This window comes from Sceloporus occidentalis, unplaced genomic scaffold, assembly GCF_023333645.1.
Source record: "Sceloporus occidentalis isolate IW3139 unplaced genomic scaffold, rSceOcc1.0.p SCAF_81, whole genome shotgun sequence".
In the NCBI taxonomy this organism is placed as follows: domain Eukaryota; kingdom Metazoa; phylum Chordata; class Lepidosauria; order Squamata; family Phrynosomatidae; genus Sceloporus; species Sceloporus occidentalis.
In genome coordinates, this window is record NW_028317061.1 from 2,094,233 (window position 1) to 2,112,660 (window position 18,428).

Sequence of the window (18,428 nt, forward strand, 5' to 3'; positions counted from 1 at the left end):
GTTATACAGAGCTATATCTCTCCCACCTTCTGAAAAAAGCTGTCCAAAACATTTTTGCAAATGTGCCCTCTTGTGTGTGAATAAATCACGCGGTCTTTTTACGTGAATGCGCCAGGAAGACTTGTTACATCAGACAACGACAAGGTAAATGTATTATTTAATATCTCTGGGGACAGCTGCCCGACAATAAATTTTAGCTAATATTGATGAGTTCCTCAGTGTGGCCTTTAAGTATTAATATGGGTAGATACTCTGGTCCCTCTTTGTTTCTGTCTATCTTTTCTATATTTAATGTATACTGTTTATTAATGTATTATACATTTTCTGTCTGTGTCTTAGCTCAACCACTACAAGTATAAACAAAATACTTTAACTATACCTTTATAAAAGGTAGCCATACACCATGTATGCCATCCAGGAGAATAAATAATAGAACGCTAAGCACGTGCCACAATATGTTAAATTATCAGAAATAGAAAAATGAAACTAACGTAGACTTAAATAATCTATTTTAAACATTTTAAATAAATAATAATACACATTTTTAAAAACCCTAATGTTTTAAAGGGAAATTAAAATGATGGTTACATTTTTTCACTGATCAATAATATATAACCGTAAAATTTTAGGTATAATATGCGCAATTGAGCTCTTTTTCAAGAGTCTTGAACAGTAAGGTGTATTATACCTCAGTACAAATTGTTCAGAGTTAACGCCATGCATCCCAGCTGCCAAAAGCAGCTTCAGGGATGAAATCAAGGGTATTTCTGGCCCCCAACACGGGTGTTCTGGCCCTGACCTCACCCTGATGCTCATGAGACTAGTTGTGCAGCGTTAACCCCTTCAATACCACTATCATGTCTACATAGGCTTGTGCGGACCAATCATTGAAAGAGTTAAACAAAATCTTCAACAAAAGGTGGCTCCAGATTAGTTGCTGTCTGCTATCTCTGCAGTAGTTGAATTGCTTTTGATCAGATCACTCCTATTATGATCTGGATGAGCCCCCTCATCAGTGATACAAGTCAGAGACAGATAGAGGGGTCACCCACACTATGAAATAAATATTTTATTATCATTTTTACATTTTTATTAGATAATTACGTTGATCACTGATCAGTGATTGATCTGACCAATTGATCAATGTCAGTGGCCTAAACTTGTCACTTACAAGTTATCTGTTACATATTTTTTTTTACAATATTTAGTTTATAATGTAACAATTTTTAATATACAGTAATAAACTGCAATGTGATCAATCATTAATGACCTTTAAGTCACCGATCATTGATCAGTCTCACCAACCATCAGCCGGTGACCTAATCTAGCGCGGGTGTGTATTATACACAAGGATTTCTCTTTTCTCTACAAAATTGTGTGTAAAGTTATACCTTCATATTATACAAAGGTGCATATTATACCTGACATTTTAAAGCATTTAATCAGAATTCAGTTTCCCTCTTTTGGAGGAAACGCTCCACTTTAGGACACAAATGTCTTTTGTTCCCCCTTTCCTCCCATGATTTTCCTATTTTGTATGAGCGCCGAATGTTTGGGCATGAGTGTATCAAAGTGTTCTACAGAAAATGCTGTTTGTATGCATGTATATAGAATATTTTCCCAGCAAGCAAATAGCTGTAATATGAAAGTACAAGAAAACTAACTGAATAGGTTTTAATGTTTGTTATATTATTCTAAAAAACTTTTGAAAAATACTCTACAATGCCCGAAATACAGCAAATTATGGATATGCCCAACCACAGAGAAGTGAACATCAAAATGTTTCTGATATAAGCTTTCTGGTTGAAAGATAACAATGCAGAATTTTGGGTCAGTGGTCTGTACAAAAAGAAAGCATCTTCGCAAATATTATTTAAATAGACAGAATAACAAACTGAGTAAAGCATAATTCTGTTGTCTGTGACATCCTTGGTTTTGATTCATATCGTTAGAAATATTTCAGCCACTAGTGACAAAGTGAGTGATCCATACTGGGAAGTTATCAGTGGCAGCATATGCTTATAAATAATTAGATTTCTTTGACAATCTCAAAAGGCAAAAAAATAAGTTTTATGGTCTCTGTTGTTGGCATACTTTGTACATTTGCAGCTTCATGTGACCCTCATAGTTTCAGAGAAACAAGAAAACTACATTAAACCTAAAAGTGCTCAAAGTGTTCACAGAAGTCATGCGTATGCTACTAGTTTATATTTTTGTTCAACTCATGACCTATGAAAAAATGTTAAATATGCCATATAAAAGAGGTTAAATTGAGAAATAAATCTCTACATAAGTTACATATTGCAAAACCATTAATAAGAATTCATTGAAGGTCGTCGTCACCCAACAATTTAGGGAGTTAAAAGCAAAGATGATGTTTATCTACGGGACGGATGACCTGGTGCACATGGCCGTAGGATACAGACATCAACATACATTTTGGTGGTTCTGCTGCATAAACTTCTCTTCTGACCTAAGAAAACATTTGCCATGCTCTGATCAGGGCTTCCTATGACTTTAAGATATTGATGATCTCTCACCTATCCAGTAGTGGTGTTGCTGGTTTTCATATTATTGTGTTGATATTTAGATTAACTTTGCCAATTTATGGTGATGGTAGTGGTGTTCGTGTGTAAACATGCATATCCCAGGCCACAATGTGCCAGCCCTCCCCTGGTGAGGCTAGTTACAGTTGTTTTGACATTTTCTTCTTTAACATTTTAGTTCTCACTGGGCTCCACCATTTTATTTTGCTGCTAAGAGGTGGCCCTGATTGTCAAAGACTACATACCATTAATTATTATCGATTGAAGTCTGTTCCTTGTGAAAGACAAGAAGGATCACTTTTTGTATTTGGTTACTATTTCACGGGGTCATTGTGTTTTTTTATGTTCTTGGAAATATTTATTTTCCATACAGGACATGGCATTCCTTTATATTATGAAACTTAGCAAATATGGCAATTTCTTTAAAAAAAACAAAAAAAACTATGGTACAACAGGAATTTCTAATAAAAAGAGAAAGCAAAATATGCCCCTGCACCATAATATATTTATCTGTCAGATCATATTACAAGCTGTTAGGCTTCTACCGATAAAAGTAAACACAAGGGCGGCACATTAAACGCTGGGATGACATTCAAGTCTGTGCTTTAGAGAAAGCATTTAGTACAGGACAAGATCAATAAGTGCCATTGTACCATCACAGCAGCTCACAGGAAACAATTCCTATTTAAATGTTAATACTGCATGATAGAGCCTACTATAATGTGTTCATTTATTTCAATCACTTAGGCTCTTCTTTTTCTCCCTGAAAAAAAAATAATACTTTTTACATGTTCAGAATAAATATGAATCAACAACTTAGGCATTATTAGCGGAACTTTAAAGGGACAGTTTACTGTCCCTGACAGCCACACTAAAGATAAATGCATATTAAAGTACACTGTGAGTACTTTAATATACATTCTTCAAAAAAAAAGCACAGACTTAAGGTAAAAGCTGCAACTCTGCCGCTGCCCTCTTCTTCGATGGCCCAACAGCTCTTGCCAGTGATTTGCGGTGGCAGGAAAGCGCTCCCACTGAAATCAATCAGCCAGGGCTGGAGCGGACTGGAGGTAAGTATATCACATACTAGGAGATCTGTTTGGCCAAACTCATCTCCTGCACAAAAAAATAGGTGGGGAGAGAGGAAAGAGGCAAATGTGGGGATTCTATACAATCGACAGGACGACATCATGGGAATTGAAAGGGACCACGCAGCTATCATTGGTAAATATGATGCCCCTTCCGTGAAGAGGTTGTAACTACACACGTCCTTTGACATCAAAGGGTCAAGGCAGTCAAAAGCTGAATAAAGAGTCAATCATTCAGCAATAATATAGTAAAAAAAAAAAGTTAAGCCTTACTGCATTCTAAGAATGAATCTAAAGTAATCCTATGTAATAAATGAAAATGCCTGAGCTTATCTGCATGGCCTCTGTCGCATTACTTTCGAAGACTTTTTGTTAAAATTGCACCAGCATTACAAATGTTTTTTTTAACTGTCAGCATGCCATGTACACGATTATCACCGCACAACACATGCAAATCAAAGTAATACGTCAAATAAGCAGTTAAAATGTGTGCAGATCCTTGGGAATTTAGTCTTGCTATAAGTAAAATGTGTTTGTTAAACCAGTAATTATGCAAATATTTTTACATTATAAATTAAGGTATAATCGTACTGATTAGTGAGATTTATGCATTGCAAGGGTGTCCTGGATTTTAGTCATATTAACCGTACTAGTTATGTACAAGCACTGAAAGGGTTAAATTTTAAATATATTTTGTATTTATTTCTGTTCCTTGATATCATTAACTAAAAAGGTTTTGATACACTTCTGTTAGAAAAAGTATCATGTTCAGTGCTTTAAGTTTAATAAGCATTCTTTACCTAGCCCCTCTCCCTCAAAAATACTTACCTACTTTCCAAGGAATATTATCGAACTGAGCCCATGGAATGAAAACCTGGACTTTATGTTGGAGATGAATCTATCACCAGAAATTCAACAATATTCTTTGTATTGATTGGAAAGGAAAACTTTGATTAAAACAGTAATACATGTTATTCCAGTTAACGAATCTGAGCTAATATATATTTTACATTGAATAAACTAATGTAACCAATTACTACATTTAACTAGGTTTTATTCTACAAATAAAAAGAGTATGTGGCCAGAAGGCAAGGTTAGGAAGTCTCACTCGTGATGAGCTGAAATTGCATTCTTGATAGCTAGAGAAGGATATATATATATAATACCATCAATCAGTTTAGTTTAGTCAAGGAATTACCTACTTCAGAATAATAGGAAATGCAATTTAGTTGATATTTTAAAGATTTACTTACAATGATCTAGGGTTTACTGTCTTCTTTTAAAAACCACAAAATTTGGCCTATCACACTTTGGACATAAAGGTCCACTATTGTGTGCATTGAAATAGAGACACTCTCTGCAAACACGCATACTAGATGACTTAAGCAGTGGAGCAATTGTTTCCATCTTGCCCCAGCACACAGAAAGCTCACAAAGGGGTCCTGGTAAATTGAAGCATGGCAGGGACTGGGCAGGCAGCAACCCAGTAAATCAGAAGATTGAAAGGCTGGATATGGCCATCTGTATTGATTATGGATAATCGTATATATTTTCAATACGTGTTCCCATGCATGCGCAATAACATATGACCTATAGAGGAGCCCTAGTGAGCACGGTGACATCAAGCGAATAAAGATGGCTGCTGTTTACTCAATGAGACACGTGCTTGCGGTAGGAACCTATTTATTGGTGGCCTAGTGAGCACTATGACGTCCAGTAAGTAAAGATGGCTGCCGCATAGTCAACGTGAAGTGCTTTAGAGAGGAAGTGATAGTAACCACCTCCTAGAGATGGCGATTAGGTATTGGTTATGTTACTTCTGTGGTTGGATACTGGACTGAAGGCTATTTAAGGCTGTAGCAGTTAGTTTAGAGGGGTTTCATGACTGGGTCAGAAAAAGCCAGGTCCCTCTTGGGGAGCCCATGTACATCCATTGAACATGTGGCAAGGAATGCTCCTCATTTTTTCGTGTTTTATGCTGATCCAATTATCCTGTGTACGCTGCTCCGTCTCTACTAACAGAGCTCAATATATGTGTTGTTTTTCACTTTTACCTGATATATATATATATATTGTTTGCAGTAGTGTATGTTTAAAGTACTTGGTTTATGTTTGGCTTTGTATTTCCAGTAAAGTTTTGTTTATACTTTCAACAAAACTTTGCCTTCTCTGTGTGTCCAATATAATCACTGATATTTATGTGATTGACCAGCATACTTATATTTTTATTTATTTTAAAGTTTGGGTATTTGTGCATAACTGCATACATTTACATATTCCCATAACACCATCATACCATAGACAGAGGTCAGAAGTATGAGCCGAAACTCTTTCGGTGGGGAACACAGCAGTGAAATGGAAACATTGAAACACCTAAGCACAGGTGTGTTTTATGTGACAAAAATATCACGATGGCTATGTCCAAAGCAATGTTATTCCACAAGATGTTTGATAGCTTGTTTGATGTCAATCAACAATTCCAAATATCGGTTTCAGTAAAACATTTGTATATACAAAGAGGCATACTGTACCTTTGGTGGAGAAGGCAGGTGTGGTTGTGGAGGTTGTGAAGGTGAAAAGGGGGATGATTGTGGTTGTAAATAAAGTGTTTGGAACATCTGGTCAATGGGAAAACATAAAAAGAGACATGAAACATAAAAGCAAATCATATCAGAACAAAACAAAGTAGAACAAAGCTTTTGCTTAACGCAGACAGAACAAGTTAGACATGCTTAAAACAGAATGACTCACAAACTTTCTGAAGTTTGATATTAAATCACTCTCTCTTTTCTATTTATCGTAGGACTATAATTACAAAAAGTGCAAAATTCTTGGCGACTTTAAATTACTAGCTACTGTACGCAATAAACAATGTAGCTATTGAGAGTGAATTTAATAGACAAGAAGCAAACTTTCATCCATGCCGTTTTACAATGACTTGTACGGGGGATTCAAATGTGGATAAACAACATGCCGTGTAGAAGTGGGAGACAAACAAGGGAATAATAACATGCTTAGTGGATGGAAATTATACATTAGAAATGAATGTTTCACCTGCAGTGCCTTCCCCAGGTATATATCAGTGAAAAGTAAAAAGAAAGTCACCGCATCTCATATGGAACACAGTATGATTAAGGTTTTCCCAGACTATAATACAGCAACTAATAAATTTATATTAATGGCTCCTATGACCCATTGAAATGTTCTGATTTTCCCAAAGAAACAAAATCAAGAACACTGCCATGTAGAATGATATCAGATACAAAGTGGAGATCATATTGCAATTATTAATATGTGACCAGTATCCCTAGTATAAAACATTGAACAGTACTATAGGATTGTTATTGTTTAATTAGTGGAATACATAAGAAAAATGTGTTACTGATAGTATTGATCATCCAGGCACTCGAAAATCATTATGTATAACCAAAAAATGCAATTGCAATCGCCATGGCGACCAATGGAATTGTTTAGTTCATTGCTCCGTGTCCTCCACCCACCCATCGATAGGTACTTTTATCTTTTTAATATTGAAAAGCAAAAAAGGACTGCATATGACATTGGAAGATCTGTTTTACGATATTACCATACGCACAATAATGAAAATATATTAGGGTTAGAATGATTTGTTTACAAATGAGATCCTTTGATTTAGAATAATGTCTTCATTAATGTAGGCTGCAGGGTTGATTACGGTGATTCCTTTCTTATTATTGGTTTTATCGATTTCTTCACAATAATCTCCTTTGTGTTCATACTGTCCAGAGTGTGCATAATATCTATGAGGATTTTGGAATTCTTACTGTGGCTGTAATGGTAACCTAATACTAATCTAAGTTCATGTTACTTACATCTAACTATAAAATCTTACTTGAAGACAAGTAGTAAAGTAGTTCCTATTAGTATAAAGAGAAGTGGACTGTTATCACCTATACCACGGGCTGACTTTTATCTCCAGGTGGTGTGTGTAATGTTTAGCGTGGGAACAAATTTGAAAAAAGTTACACAGCTAGTGCAAATGGGAAAGATATCCAAAATATATTGACTGACTTACTCATATTTAAAAGCCACCTATATGCTTAGGATTTTCAATTAATTTAAGTTTCTTTTCCCCTTTTATGACCTACCCAACCTTAGCCGCAACCATATATAAGAAATTTCCTAACTATACCCAAAACACTAACCAAAACCAAGAAATATATAAAAAAAAAAATTAAGAGTAATAGAAAAACACAGCGTGGTTGTTCACATCACCTGAGCGAAGTTCCGTAATGGTGGCTTGAGCGGTGGATGCAGGGTGCAAAAGTGCCGCTCCCAGCCACAAAACACAATAATAAAGAGAAAGGTGTGAGCAAATTAATCCTCACGGTGAAACATGTGAGAATTCTCTCCATTGGCTTTGTTATTATACTACCTTTTTTTCAATAAACTTCATATTTCTTATATCAACTGGACTTCTGTAGATTCATCAGTTGGAGTGTGGAGAAGCATTCATTTGCTCACACTCTTCTCTTTATCAAGAGACTTTATTATCAAGTAAAAAATTGTTAAAATGAAAAAAATTATATATATATATATATATATATATATATATTTTTTTTTTTTTTTAGTAACCTGGGACTTGGCACACAGAGAACCACTGTCCTCTTATAGTCCTCTGTCTTTCACCAACTCATGATCAGAGCAAGGAGGAGAGAAGCAGAGAACAGAGACTTCTGACATTACACTGGCATGTAATTAGCTGTAGAAGTGATCACATGATTGGGAAGTGGGTGATTGGCTGTAGAACGACCACCTGGGTTATGGAGCATTCAGCAACAGTGGTGTCTGCAATCAAGATGACATGGAAGCAATTTTCACCAATAATATACGAGGAACGTCACTGGTCTCCAATGGCCATTTTTTTTCGTGATGTACTAGGTACATCATTGGTCACAAAGGGTTTAAAATAGGCATAGAAAGTGGATCTCATAAAGAAAAGACAGGGAAGTAGGGGAAAGATAAACACAATGCAATGGAATCCAAGCAATAATGATTCCAATACGCAACATTATTAACAGGGCCGGCCGAAGACTTAACGCCGCCTGGGGCGAAGTTTAAAATGCCGCCCCCCGCCGACGCCGGGGGGGGGCGGCATTATCTACCCCCCCACACCGGTACTTACCCTTAAACAGTCCTGCGGCGAGTCTCCCTGTGATGCCACGGTGCCGGCTTGTAATGCTGAGCGCCGGAAATTCACGTCACTTCCGGCGCTCTGCATTACAAGCCGGCACCGAGACCGAACAGGGAAACTCGCCGCAGAGGAGAGAGAGAGGGGCGCCGAGCGGGTAAGCGAAAACCACTCGGTGCCCCTCTCTCTCTCTCTCCTCCGCTTAAAAAAAACCAAAAAAAAAACGCTTGGGGCGGCAAAGTGCCGCCCCTTCTGAAGTGCCGCCTGGGGCAATTGCAATTTTATTTGGGGCTGCAGAGTCTATTTAAGGCATAATTTACTAAACATCTCATCCATGCCATTACAGCATTCTCCTCTAAGCAATAATTGGACAGAGAATAGCATAGTTTTCGCATCTGTGTAATTGCTAAGTGCTTTGAGACCAAAATTAACAATAGCTTTACCAATAATAAGTATTGTTAATATTACTACCATTCTCCTTCTTCTTTTTATAATTATTATCCACTGTAATAGAAACAGATAATGGATTTGTATTTAATGTATTATTTTAATAAAAACACATCCCTATTGAGTTGTGACCATTTTTATTTATTTTTACTGGTAGCATGCAATGCATAATGATCATAGGAAATAGTCTGTGGCACTTTAAACTAACACGCTTAACTCACTAGGTTAATGCAAAGGCCCCAGAGGTGTCAAGAAAAAAAATAGCAATGTAGGTTAAATATACATGTAATAAAAAAAAAAATGACAAGGAAAGTACAGAAGAAAAATATATGAACATGAAACGGTATGAGAAAAAGCAACTGTTTTAAGAAGTTTAAAAAATAGAACATGAAATACATTGATTATGAATTGGCACATATGATGTTTTCTTTTTCTATAAATATATATGTACATGTAAATGTAAACTAAGCTTGGAAGAAGTCTGTTTTACCCACACCATACATTTTGACCAGAATTATGTGTAATAAATAAAATGTTTGTGAAATACCAATACATGCGTAACTAATTCCTTTCTTTTAAATAAATTATGATTTTTTAATGAAATATATTTCGCTTCTGTTGGATTCTTTATTGTGTTTCAAAGATGTTATTATTTCATGAGATGTAGTTGGAAAGACACTGCGTATGAAATTGTGTTGATTACTCAAGGCTCTTAGGTTCTATAATGAAACCAGGTGGCATTTGCTAAAGGAACAGAAGAGGAATTGCCTCATTTAAAGCAAGTCCGGGGTCAAAGTAGCCAAGAATGCAGATGGTATATTTACTAATGTTCTTTGAGAGATTTCTATACAGGTTGTTGTATAGTCTGTGCTGAATATGCCAATAGGCCAATGCTGTAGGCCACCATTGCTGTAGGACCTTTAACCTCCAAGCAGAAACTTTGCTGCCCAACTCCTATTTAGAATTTTCATTATTTCTATCAACTTGACAATTAGAGCATCGTTTGTACGGTCACATCTCACTCAACATCAACATAGTATTTTATGCAGTTATTATACGATTATATAACACTTGATGTTTCATTGACCTTGTTTGTGAAATCATGTGCACTATTTTTCTATTCCCAAGTTAGTTTAAATGAATCAGTAGCAAATTCTTTTTGCACCGTAACATAAAGCATAATCCAATGTTATGGGTAAGAAATATCAAGCAATTTGTTGGACAAACCGGTTAAATTTGTAGCAGAGCCCATAGAAATCAATGAATACTTCTGCTGATGGCTCCAAATTTAGAAACTTAATAAATCTGAATTATTAATAAATACTGCACTGAAAATTTTGAAATGCATTCACAATTTTAACAGACTATTATTCATTGTGAAATTGACTAAAATTGTGCTTGTAAGATAATGGGGTATGTAAAGGGAACCCCCAGCCTTTGTACATGTGGATGGGATACAATAATTAGGTAGTTTAGTCCATTTTCTATGCAAAGATCCTGGCATTTATGTAAACATACCCTATTTTATGGAACGACATTGCACCTTTTTATTCACAGCGCAACTAATTGGCTCACATGTCACAAATTAAAGAAGCCATCGCAACACTGAATACTTTTCGCAGTTAAGACACCTTTATAGATACAACTTGTGTCATCACAAGGTGATCTGGTGACTCAGATCTTTTAAATTAGCCTTTCGATAAACAGGTTACTCATAATAATTACTCAATAAGGTTTTTTTTTAGTTTTAATTCATGCGCAGCAAGAGCACCGCCTGTCTGCTCCTGACCAAGGTTGAATGTGGCCACAGCAGGACCCGGGTTGTTACTTGGCTGCGTGCTGCTCCACATGGCTGCCTTTGTGTTTTCTGTGCTCTTGTCGTGCCTTTGTCTGTTTATCTTTTTGAGTGAAACAGCTTACAAAAGGAAGATGCTGAAAAGCAGTGCAGCAGAAGAATGAAAGCGTCAGCATGAAATACAATCCATTACAGATCACCAGGTGTAATTCCATTTGGAATGAAAGATCATTTTTAGAGAGCGCTACAGTTAACCCTTCTTCATGTTTTTCCTTTTTTTGTCAAATTTCACAGCGTTCGGGTTTAGAAACAGAAGTGTTCCTGCAGATGGCTGGAACTAAACATCGTAAATCCTTTATAACATATTGCACAGGCAATGGTTTAACATGTACATTATAACCACATTTTAAGGTACAATTTATAACCGTGCCATTTCAGAGACCAAAAGAAAATGTAATTTTGTTGAAAATGTAAATGTAAGTTTATTATTTAATCTTTTATATTTCTATTCAAATCAATAGCTACAGCTTTGAGAACAGTTCTGTATTCATCACATACTAGGAATTTGGCACTTTTATAGATGCAGTAGGATACTTATGGGGTTGGCTTTATAAAAGCTATGCCCGCTTCTACCCAGCCATTTTTAGACCACTGCCAGAGGTAGATACAAGAATAAAGCTTATATCACATTGTTATTCCTTTGCTAGACAGTTATGCGGTTAATATATATATATATATATATATATATATATATATATATATAAATATATAAATATAGGGGCTTTTCCGATTAATTTGGGGTTTTTATGTTTTTCAAAATATATATGTTTATTCTGTAAACTCTATAATTCTACATCATTCAAACTTCTATGGTTATGTTTAACTGCCATGATTCAACTAATTTTTAACTGCTTTAGCTAATTAACAAACAAAAGTTAAATAAGTATAGAATAGTATGGAATGCAGACTTACATATGTATATAAAGTGACTGAAATATTGTCGTAGCTTAAGGTTCTGCTGTCTAACATACCAAACCGCTGGCAACAAAACAGAATACATGACCAGCAGCAAAAGTATTCAAACAGTGGCCGATCTAGCTGAGCAAAGTACTTACGCCCAAGTAAATAGAGAATATACAGCTGGCACTGTAACATGTCTTTTTTGATCTCAGACAAAAGTACAAGGTGCATCCTCGGGGCATTTGTCTGTAGGGTCAAAACCGGTCAATTGGAATGCTGAAGGACAGTGCTGTGTGTACCCCTAAATGATATGAATGTATTTTTAGCGGACGATAATTCCTGCCATTGTGCTGCTGCTATAATCTCTGACTTTGTGAACACCCTCCTGTTTCTGTGAGTGTTTTCTTGACATTTATTATTAACAATAAAAGCCAAGACAAATGAAAGTAGCAGCTGTATTGATTCAGCAAATGCAGCACAGAGAATTCTAACAGTTTGATCTCTTCTGCAAGACCAAAATACATAAGCTCCTTTACTGTGCCCCCGCCAACACCTTCCGCAACCCCTCCCCTCCATCAATGAAAAATGGAAATAATATTGCTGTTTTGACGTTGGTGGAAACCGTTACAGGAGAATTGTAATCATTCTGTTCATAGCTGTATTGATTTCAACTATCATCTGCAGCACCAACATAAAAGTATATTGCCTTTCATCTTTCACAAGGATCTGAAAAAGTGATCACCAGTGACCTTGTTCTATGAGCAATTCCATGTCTAGATTAGTCAATTAGAGATCAAACAATATTCATTGTTTTTTTTACCGTTTCTGTACGCCTCGCGCGTTTCGCTTTGCTTCATTTATCTAAACAAACATAATGTACTGGAATTTGAAAATAAAGCAGCCGGCCATGTGTATAATTTATTAAATAGCAAGCCTCAAAAAAACTGCAGATAAACAATAGGGAATGTTTTCAGATCATGAATTTAAAATCCAACGTATGTTAATCTTTAATGTCTTCAAAAGTTTGGTCTGCCAAAGAATCAAACTTGGTAACAGCAACAAATATCCACAGAACATCATATTAATATTAATGAAATTTCCAGAGGTATAAAATCTGGCAAAATAGATACTTTGGGGGTAATGTATCATAAGCGATCTGCTACAGTATTGGAAAAGCGGTTTTATCGCTAGAGCAACCAATAAAATGGACCCAATCAGCAAAAGTAGAATTTATTACTTTCTATTACAAAAGGGAAATCTTGTTATACGTAACTCCCTTGTGTCGCAGTTTACCATCCCCGACATATGCTAAGATTTGTGCTATTTAACCCCTTAATGACAATTGCCGGTCCTGGCACGGCACGGAAAAGCATGTGCTTTACGACAATTGACGTGCCAGGACCGGCACGTCTTTAAACGGGTGCAGAAAGCGATCTACTATCGCTTTCTGCACCCAAAAAGCGTTGCTGAATGCCTCGACCTCGAGGCATTCAGCAACGCCGCGATCGGCACAAAGGGGCCATCTCTGGCTCCTCCACGGGGCGTCAACATCCGCCATACTTTGTATGGCGGCGGACGCCCGTTTTAAAAGCGTTTAGGAGGCGATCGACGATCGCCTCCTAAACTTAAATGGTGTCGCTGGAATGCCTCGATCAGGAGGCATCCAGCGACACCAAACACTAACCTTTTGATGGGCTGTGACCGCTCCGGAGAGCGGTCACAGCCGCAGCTGCCGGCAATCTTCGCCATCAAGGAAGATGGCCGCCGTCCTGTAACAGGAACCACAAATTTTAAAAGTTCGCTAGATAGTCCAGACCATCTAGAGAACTTTGGCTCCACTTGCAGGTTGAATACAGGTACTGCATTCACCATGCAAGTCAATGGAGCCCAGCTTTCTAATCACAGTGTGATTAGTAAAAATAAATTAAAAAATAAAATAAAATTAATAATAATTAGAAAAAAATAGTAAAAAAAACAGTAAAATGTAAAAATCATTTCCCACTGATGTCACTATCAGGGGAACCTCCAAGTTGAAAAAAAATGTTAAATTTTTTTTAAAAAAAAATAAAAAAAAAATATATATATATATAAAAAATATATTTTTGTGAGCAAGTCCTAAAATTAGCATATTAGCTTAAAACAATTCTCGCATGGAAAGAGTTAAAATACTGGCATATTAAATGCCCGTGGGGTGTCTACTTTTAAAAAATGTATGATTTGATGGGGTAAATTGAATGGACCAGGTTCAACAACGTCCCAATTAACACGGGGGGAAGGATGGCCACACATCTAATTTCCAATTAGAAAAATGCACACGTACCAAATGTGGCCTTTTAGTTCCCCCAAAAAATGACACACCCATGCATGTGGGGTATCACTGCACTCAGGAGATGTTGCTGAACACATTATGGGGTGTCGTGTGACAGCGGCATATACCAGGAGCTGTAAATTCATACATAAAGTAGGTGTGTGTGGGAAAAATACACACACAAAAATATTACTGCAAACTTTGAAAAAATGCTGGTGGTAAAATATGTGCATGCAAAGAGTTAAAATACCAGCATTTAAAATACCCTGTGGTGTCTAGTTTTGAAAAATATATGGTTTTGTTGGGCACACTGAAATGGCCTGGCTCAAAGATGTACCAAATAGGGCATGGGCAGTGGATCCCAAATGCCAAAGTTCAACATTGAAAAAAGCGCATGCCCCAAATGTGGCCCTTTTGCCCCAAAACAGTCAGGCAAAATCATTCATGTGAGGTATCGCTGTACTCAGGAGATGTTGCTGAACACATATTGGGGTGTTTTGTGATAGTGACATATACGAGAACATTTTAATTCATACCTGAATTAAAATGTGTGTGGAATACCAAATGCAAAAAAATGACTACCACAAAGTTTGACAAAGACTGGTGGTAGATATGGTGCATGGAAAGAGTTAAAATACTAGCATTTGAAATACCCTGGGGTGTCTAGTTTTCAAAAATATATGGGTTTATTGGGCACACTGAAATGGCCCAGCTCAAAGATGTACCAAATAGGGCATGGGCAGTGGATCCCCAAATGCCAAAGTTCAACATTGAAAAATGCGCATGCCCCAAATGTGGCCCTTTTGCCCCAAAACAGCCAGGCAAAATCATTCATGTGGGGTATCGCTGCGCTCAGGAGATGTTGCTGAACACATATTGGGGTGTTTTGTGATAGTGACATAAACTAGAACATTTTAATTCATACCTGAAGTAAAATGTGTATGACAAAACAAATGCAAAAAAATGACTACCATAAAGTTTGACAAAGACTGGTGGTAGATATGGTGCATGGAAAGAGTTAAAATACTAGCATTTGGAATACCCTGGGCTGTCTAGTTTTCAAAAATATATGACTTGATGGGGTAAATTGCATTGGCTGGGTTCAAAGATACCCGAAATGGCACATGGGGGGAAGAATTACCAGATTTGGAAAAAATGGCTTTGAAATAGCAAAACGCTACCTGTACTTATTGCCCCATAATGGGTAGAAAAAAGCAAAAAAACATAAAAACATTGGGTATTTCTAAACTCAGGACAAATAGTAGAATCTATTTAGCAGGTTTTTTCATTACCTTTTATAGATGAGTAAAAGATTTTTCAACTAAAAGTTAGAAACAGTCATTTTTTTCTACATTTTTCACCATATTTTATAATTTTTTTAATAGTAAATAATATGATACAATCAAAACAATGTCATCTAAAGAAAGCCCTTCTTGTCCTGAAAAAAAAAATATCTAATGTGTGTGGGTTCAGTAAACGGGAAAGAAGAAAATTACAGCTAAACACAAGCAGCGCAGAAATGTTAAAAAGGCCATTGTCACAAAGGGTACAAAAAGTAAAATCAGCCTTTGTCTCGAAGGGGTTAAAAATGTTCCTCTGTATTAAAACACATTTTAAAATATTTTTTGTTGATTGTTTCAGTATTCTGTATAGAATGCCTTTTCATGTGCCGAAATGATGCATTATGTCACAATTATTGAATCAACTATGCCATAAAGCTTACATCTCCAACAGTTTTCTTAAAGAACACTTACGAGAACAATCAAGAAGCAAAGACGAGTGCGGTGACTGACAGCTTGATAGATGTGTTTGTGGAATAGGTAAAGTGTAGAAAAACCTAAAGGGATTACAATATTAGTAGTGGTGTCATCCCGTGTAACTAAAATGATGACTGAACAGTAGTTGTGAAGGATCAGGTTAACCTTTTATGAATTATTAACAAATAAAAAAATGAACACAACACAGGCCGTTATTTTGCTTCTGTATAGAGGAAGAATTATAAAAAATATAATATATTTTCTTTTTTGAATATACATAGACATACAAAATCTGATCATACCATGGATAATCTTGACATTAAATTATCTTTTTTTTCCAGTTGTCTAAATTAAAAAAATGGCACCCAAATCATGTTTTAACAAATATATGATAATCTAAATCTCTTGATGAGATAGAGTACATATAATTTGATAACAAATTAAGAGCTATTTGGATCGCTCAGTTTGACCATTTTTTCTACCTGCTAATGCCAATAAAGAGCCTTTTCTTGGTCCTTGGTTTTGTCTTCTATTCAATATAGTCTTTTATCCGCCTTATGCATGTTTAAGTTCCATAACTGAATTAAACTCCACCATTTAAGTTGGAAGGCTGTCCCTCAGCGAAGAAATACCTTCTCACATTACTTCTGAGGATCTGACTCTCCAAATAAGGGGTAGATTAACTAACATGACAGTTTGCAAGCGTTTAAAACACTTCAGCTCCCTTATACGTTGCAACATAGGTTAAAATGCATTGAGCGTCTTGTGCAAGAAAGAGTAACCTCCCAAAAAATACTCAATTTGGTGAGATGATGTTGAAGGACCCTCTCCACATTAATTATTAAGCAGAGCCAACTCAAATTTAAACTTAGATTTTGATTTAGACCAAAACATAATTAACTATTATAAAGAAGGGAACAACACCTAAGGAAAAAGGTACATAGAAAAACGGACTTTCAAAGAGACGCACATAAGGTTTATCTGCTAAGTGGAACAATTGTCAGATCTGTAATTTTATTATTTGATCACATGTACCTTTAACTATTAATTTGTAATTTCATAGCAACAACCTATCAGTGCCTGCATTTTTGTCACATGAAAAGCATTCCCCGAAAAATTATGAATGAGGCCAAAATTATTAAAGATTGATTTCTGGGAACCGCCTGGGCATTTAGCAGTAACATGAATAATGTTTAAATAATTATATTAAAAATAATATTAAGGAAATGTAAATTATAGATCCGCGTGTGTGTGTTGTTTAAAGAAACAATACTCAGGTATTTGTAAAGAAAAAATACACAGCCATGTCTTGTGTTTGTCCATTCATTAATGATAAAAGCATTGACTGATGTGTAACAACATAAGATGTTTCTTTTGAGTATATCACACTGAGACCAAGATGGCACAACATGGATTAGGTTCGTTAAGCAACGTTCTTCATAGGGACCTTGGCACAGCTGCAGATCTGAACTTGATAAATAATTCATAGTTAGCTTTCCAACTTTCAAATGAGAAGATTCAGATTGAAAATGTGACCTGCAATATTATATTTCTAGCAGGATATTAATAGGAAATACAAACTGATGTCGTCCGACGGTTGTTAAAACAGCATGTCACCTCTGCATTAGCGCAAATGAACATTCATCTGAGCTGTTGAGTCTAAAAGAGGTGATATGAAAATAAATTCTAGAATATGGTTTGGTTTACTCACAAAGACATGTATCAATGTCTTTCTGTTCCATTTTATCCTAGCAACATCAGTTTTGTAAAATACATTTAAAGGAGGCTTCATACTTAACTTTTTCATACAATAAATAGCATCTTGAAAATAGAGGGAGAAGGAGAGAGAGAGATGGAAAAGGAGAGAGAAAGGGAGGAGAGAGAGAAAGGGAGGAGAGAGGGGCAAAGAGTGGCCTACCAATACCTTTACCAATTACTTTTGAAACACCTTGCGACCAGAGTTTCTTAACATACTGTAAGTTAAGTAGATTAAAGTATCTAATATAATACGTATTCAAGTACAATACTATATTGATATATAAGGTTACAGGAGAACCCTATACAGATTTAATATATTTGTGTGCCTTATAATAAAGGAAGCTTGTGATCAATGTTCCCTCGCAGTTAGTAAGACTAAAAAAAAAGTCCATTGAGGTCAGCATTTCCAAAATGTAATTGCATTGATCCAGGTGAAGGAAAAAAATCCTTTGACGTTCATGTTGATTTTGCACAGAAAGGGACAAAAACATTTTTAGCTATAAGTGTCTACTTTTAACCATTTAGCAATAAATTGCCTCTCTCGAACATGTATAATAAAAAAGGAACATATGGTCAACGATTCAACTTGACTGTCAATA

General features: G+C 36.0%; 1 protein-coding gene across 2 annotated transcripts in view; it reads right to left on the minus strand.

Annotated features, from left to right (window-relative positions):
* Nucleotides 1-18,428, minus strand: part of LOC149285312 (cell adhesion molecule 2-like) — an 82,031-nt gene that overhangs the window by 20,042 nt on the left and 43,561 nt on the right. Inside the window, exon 6 of one of the 2 annotated variants that reach the window (XM_089495507.1) lies at nt 6,161-6,252. The exons of the other annotated variant lie outside the window; for it this stretch is intronic. Within the exon in view, the coding sequence (XP_089351633.1) occupies nt 6,161-6,252 (92 nt within the window). The remainder of the gene's footprint in view (nt 1-6,160; nt 6,253-18,428) is intronic. 2 annotated transcript variants of the gene reach the window in all.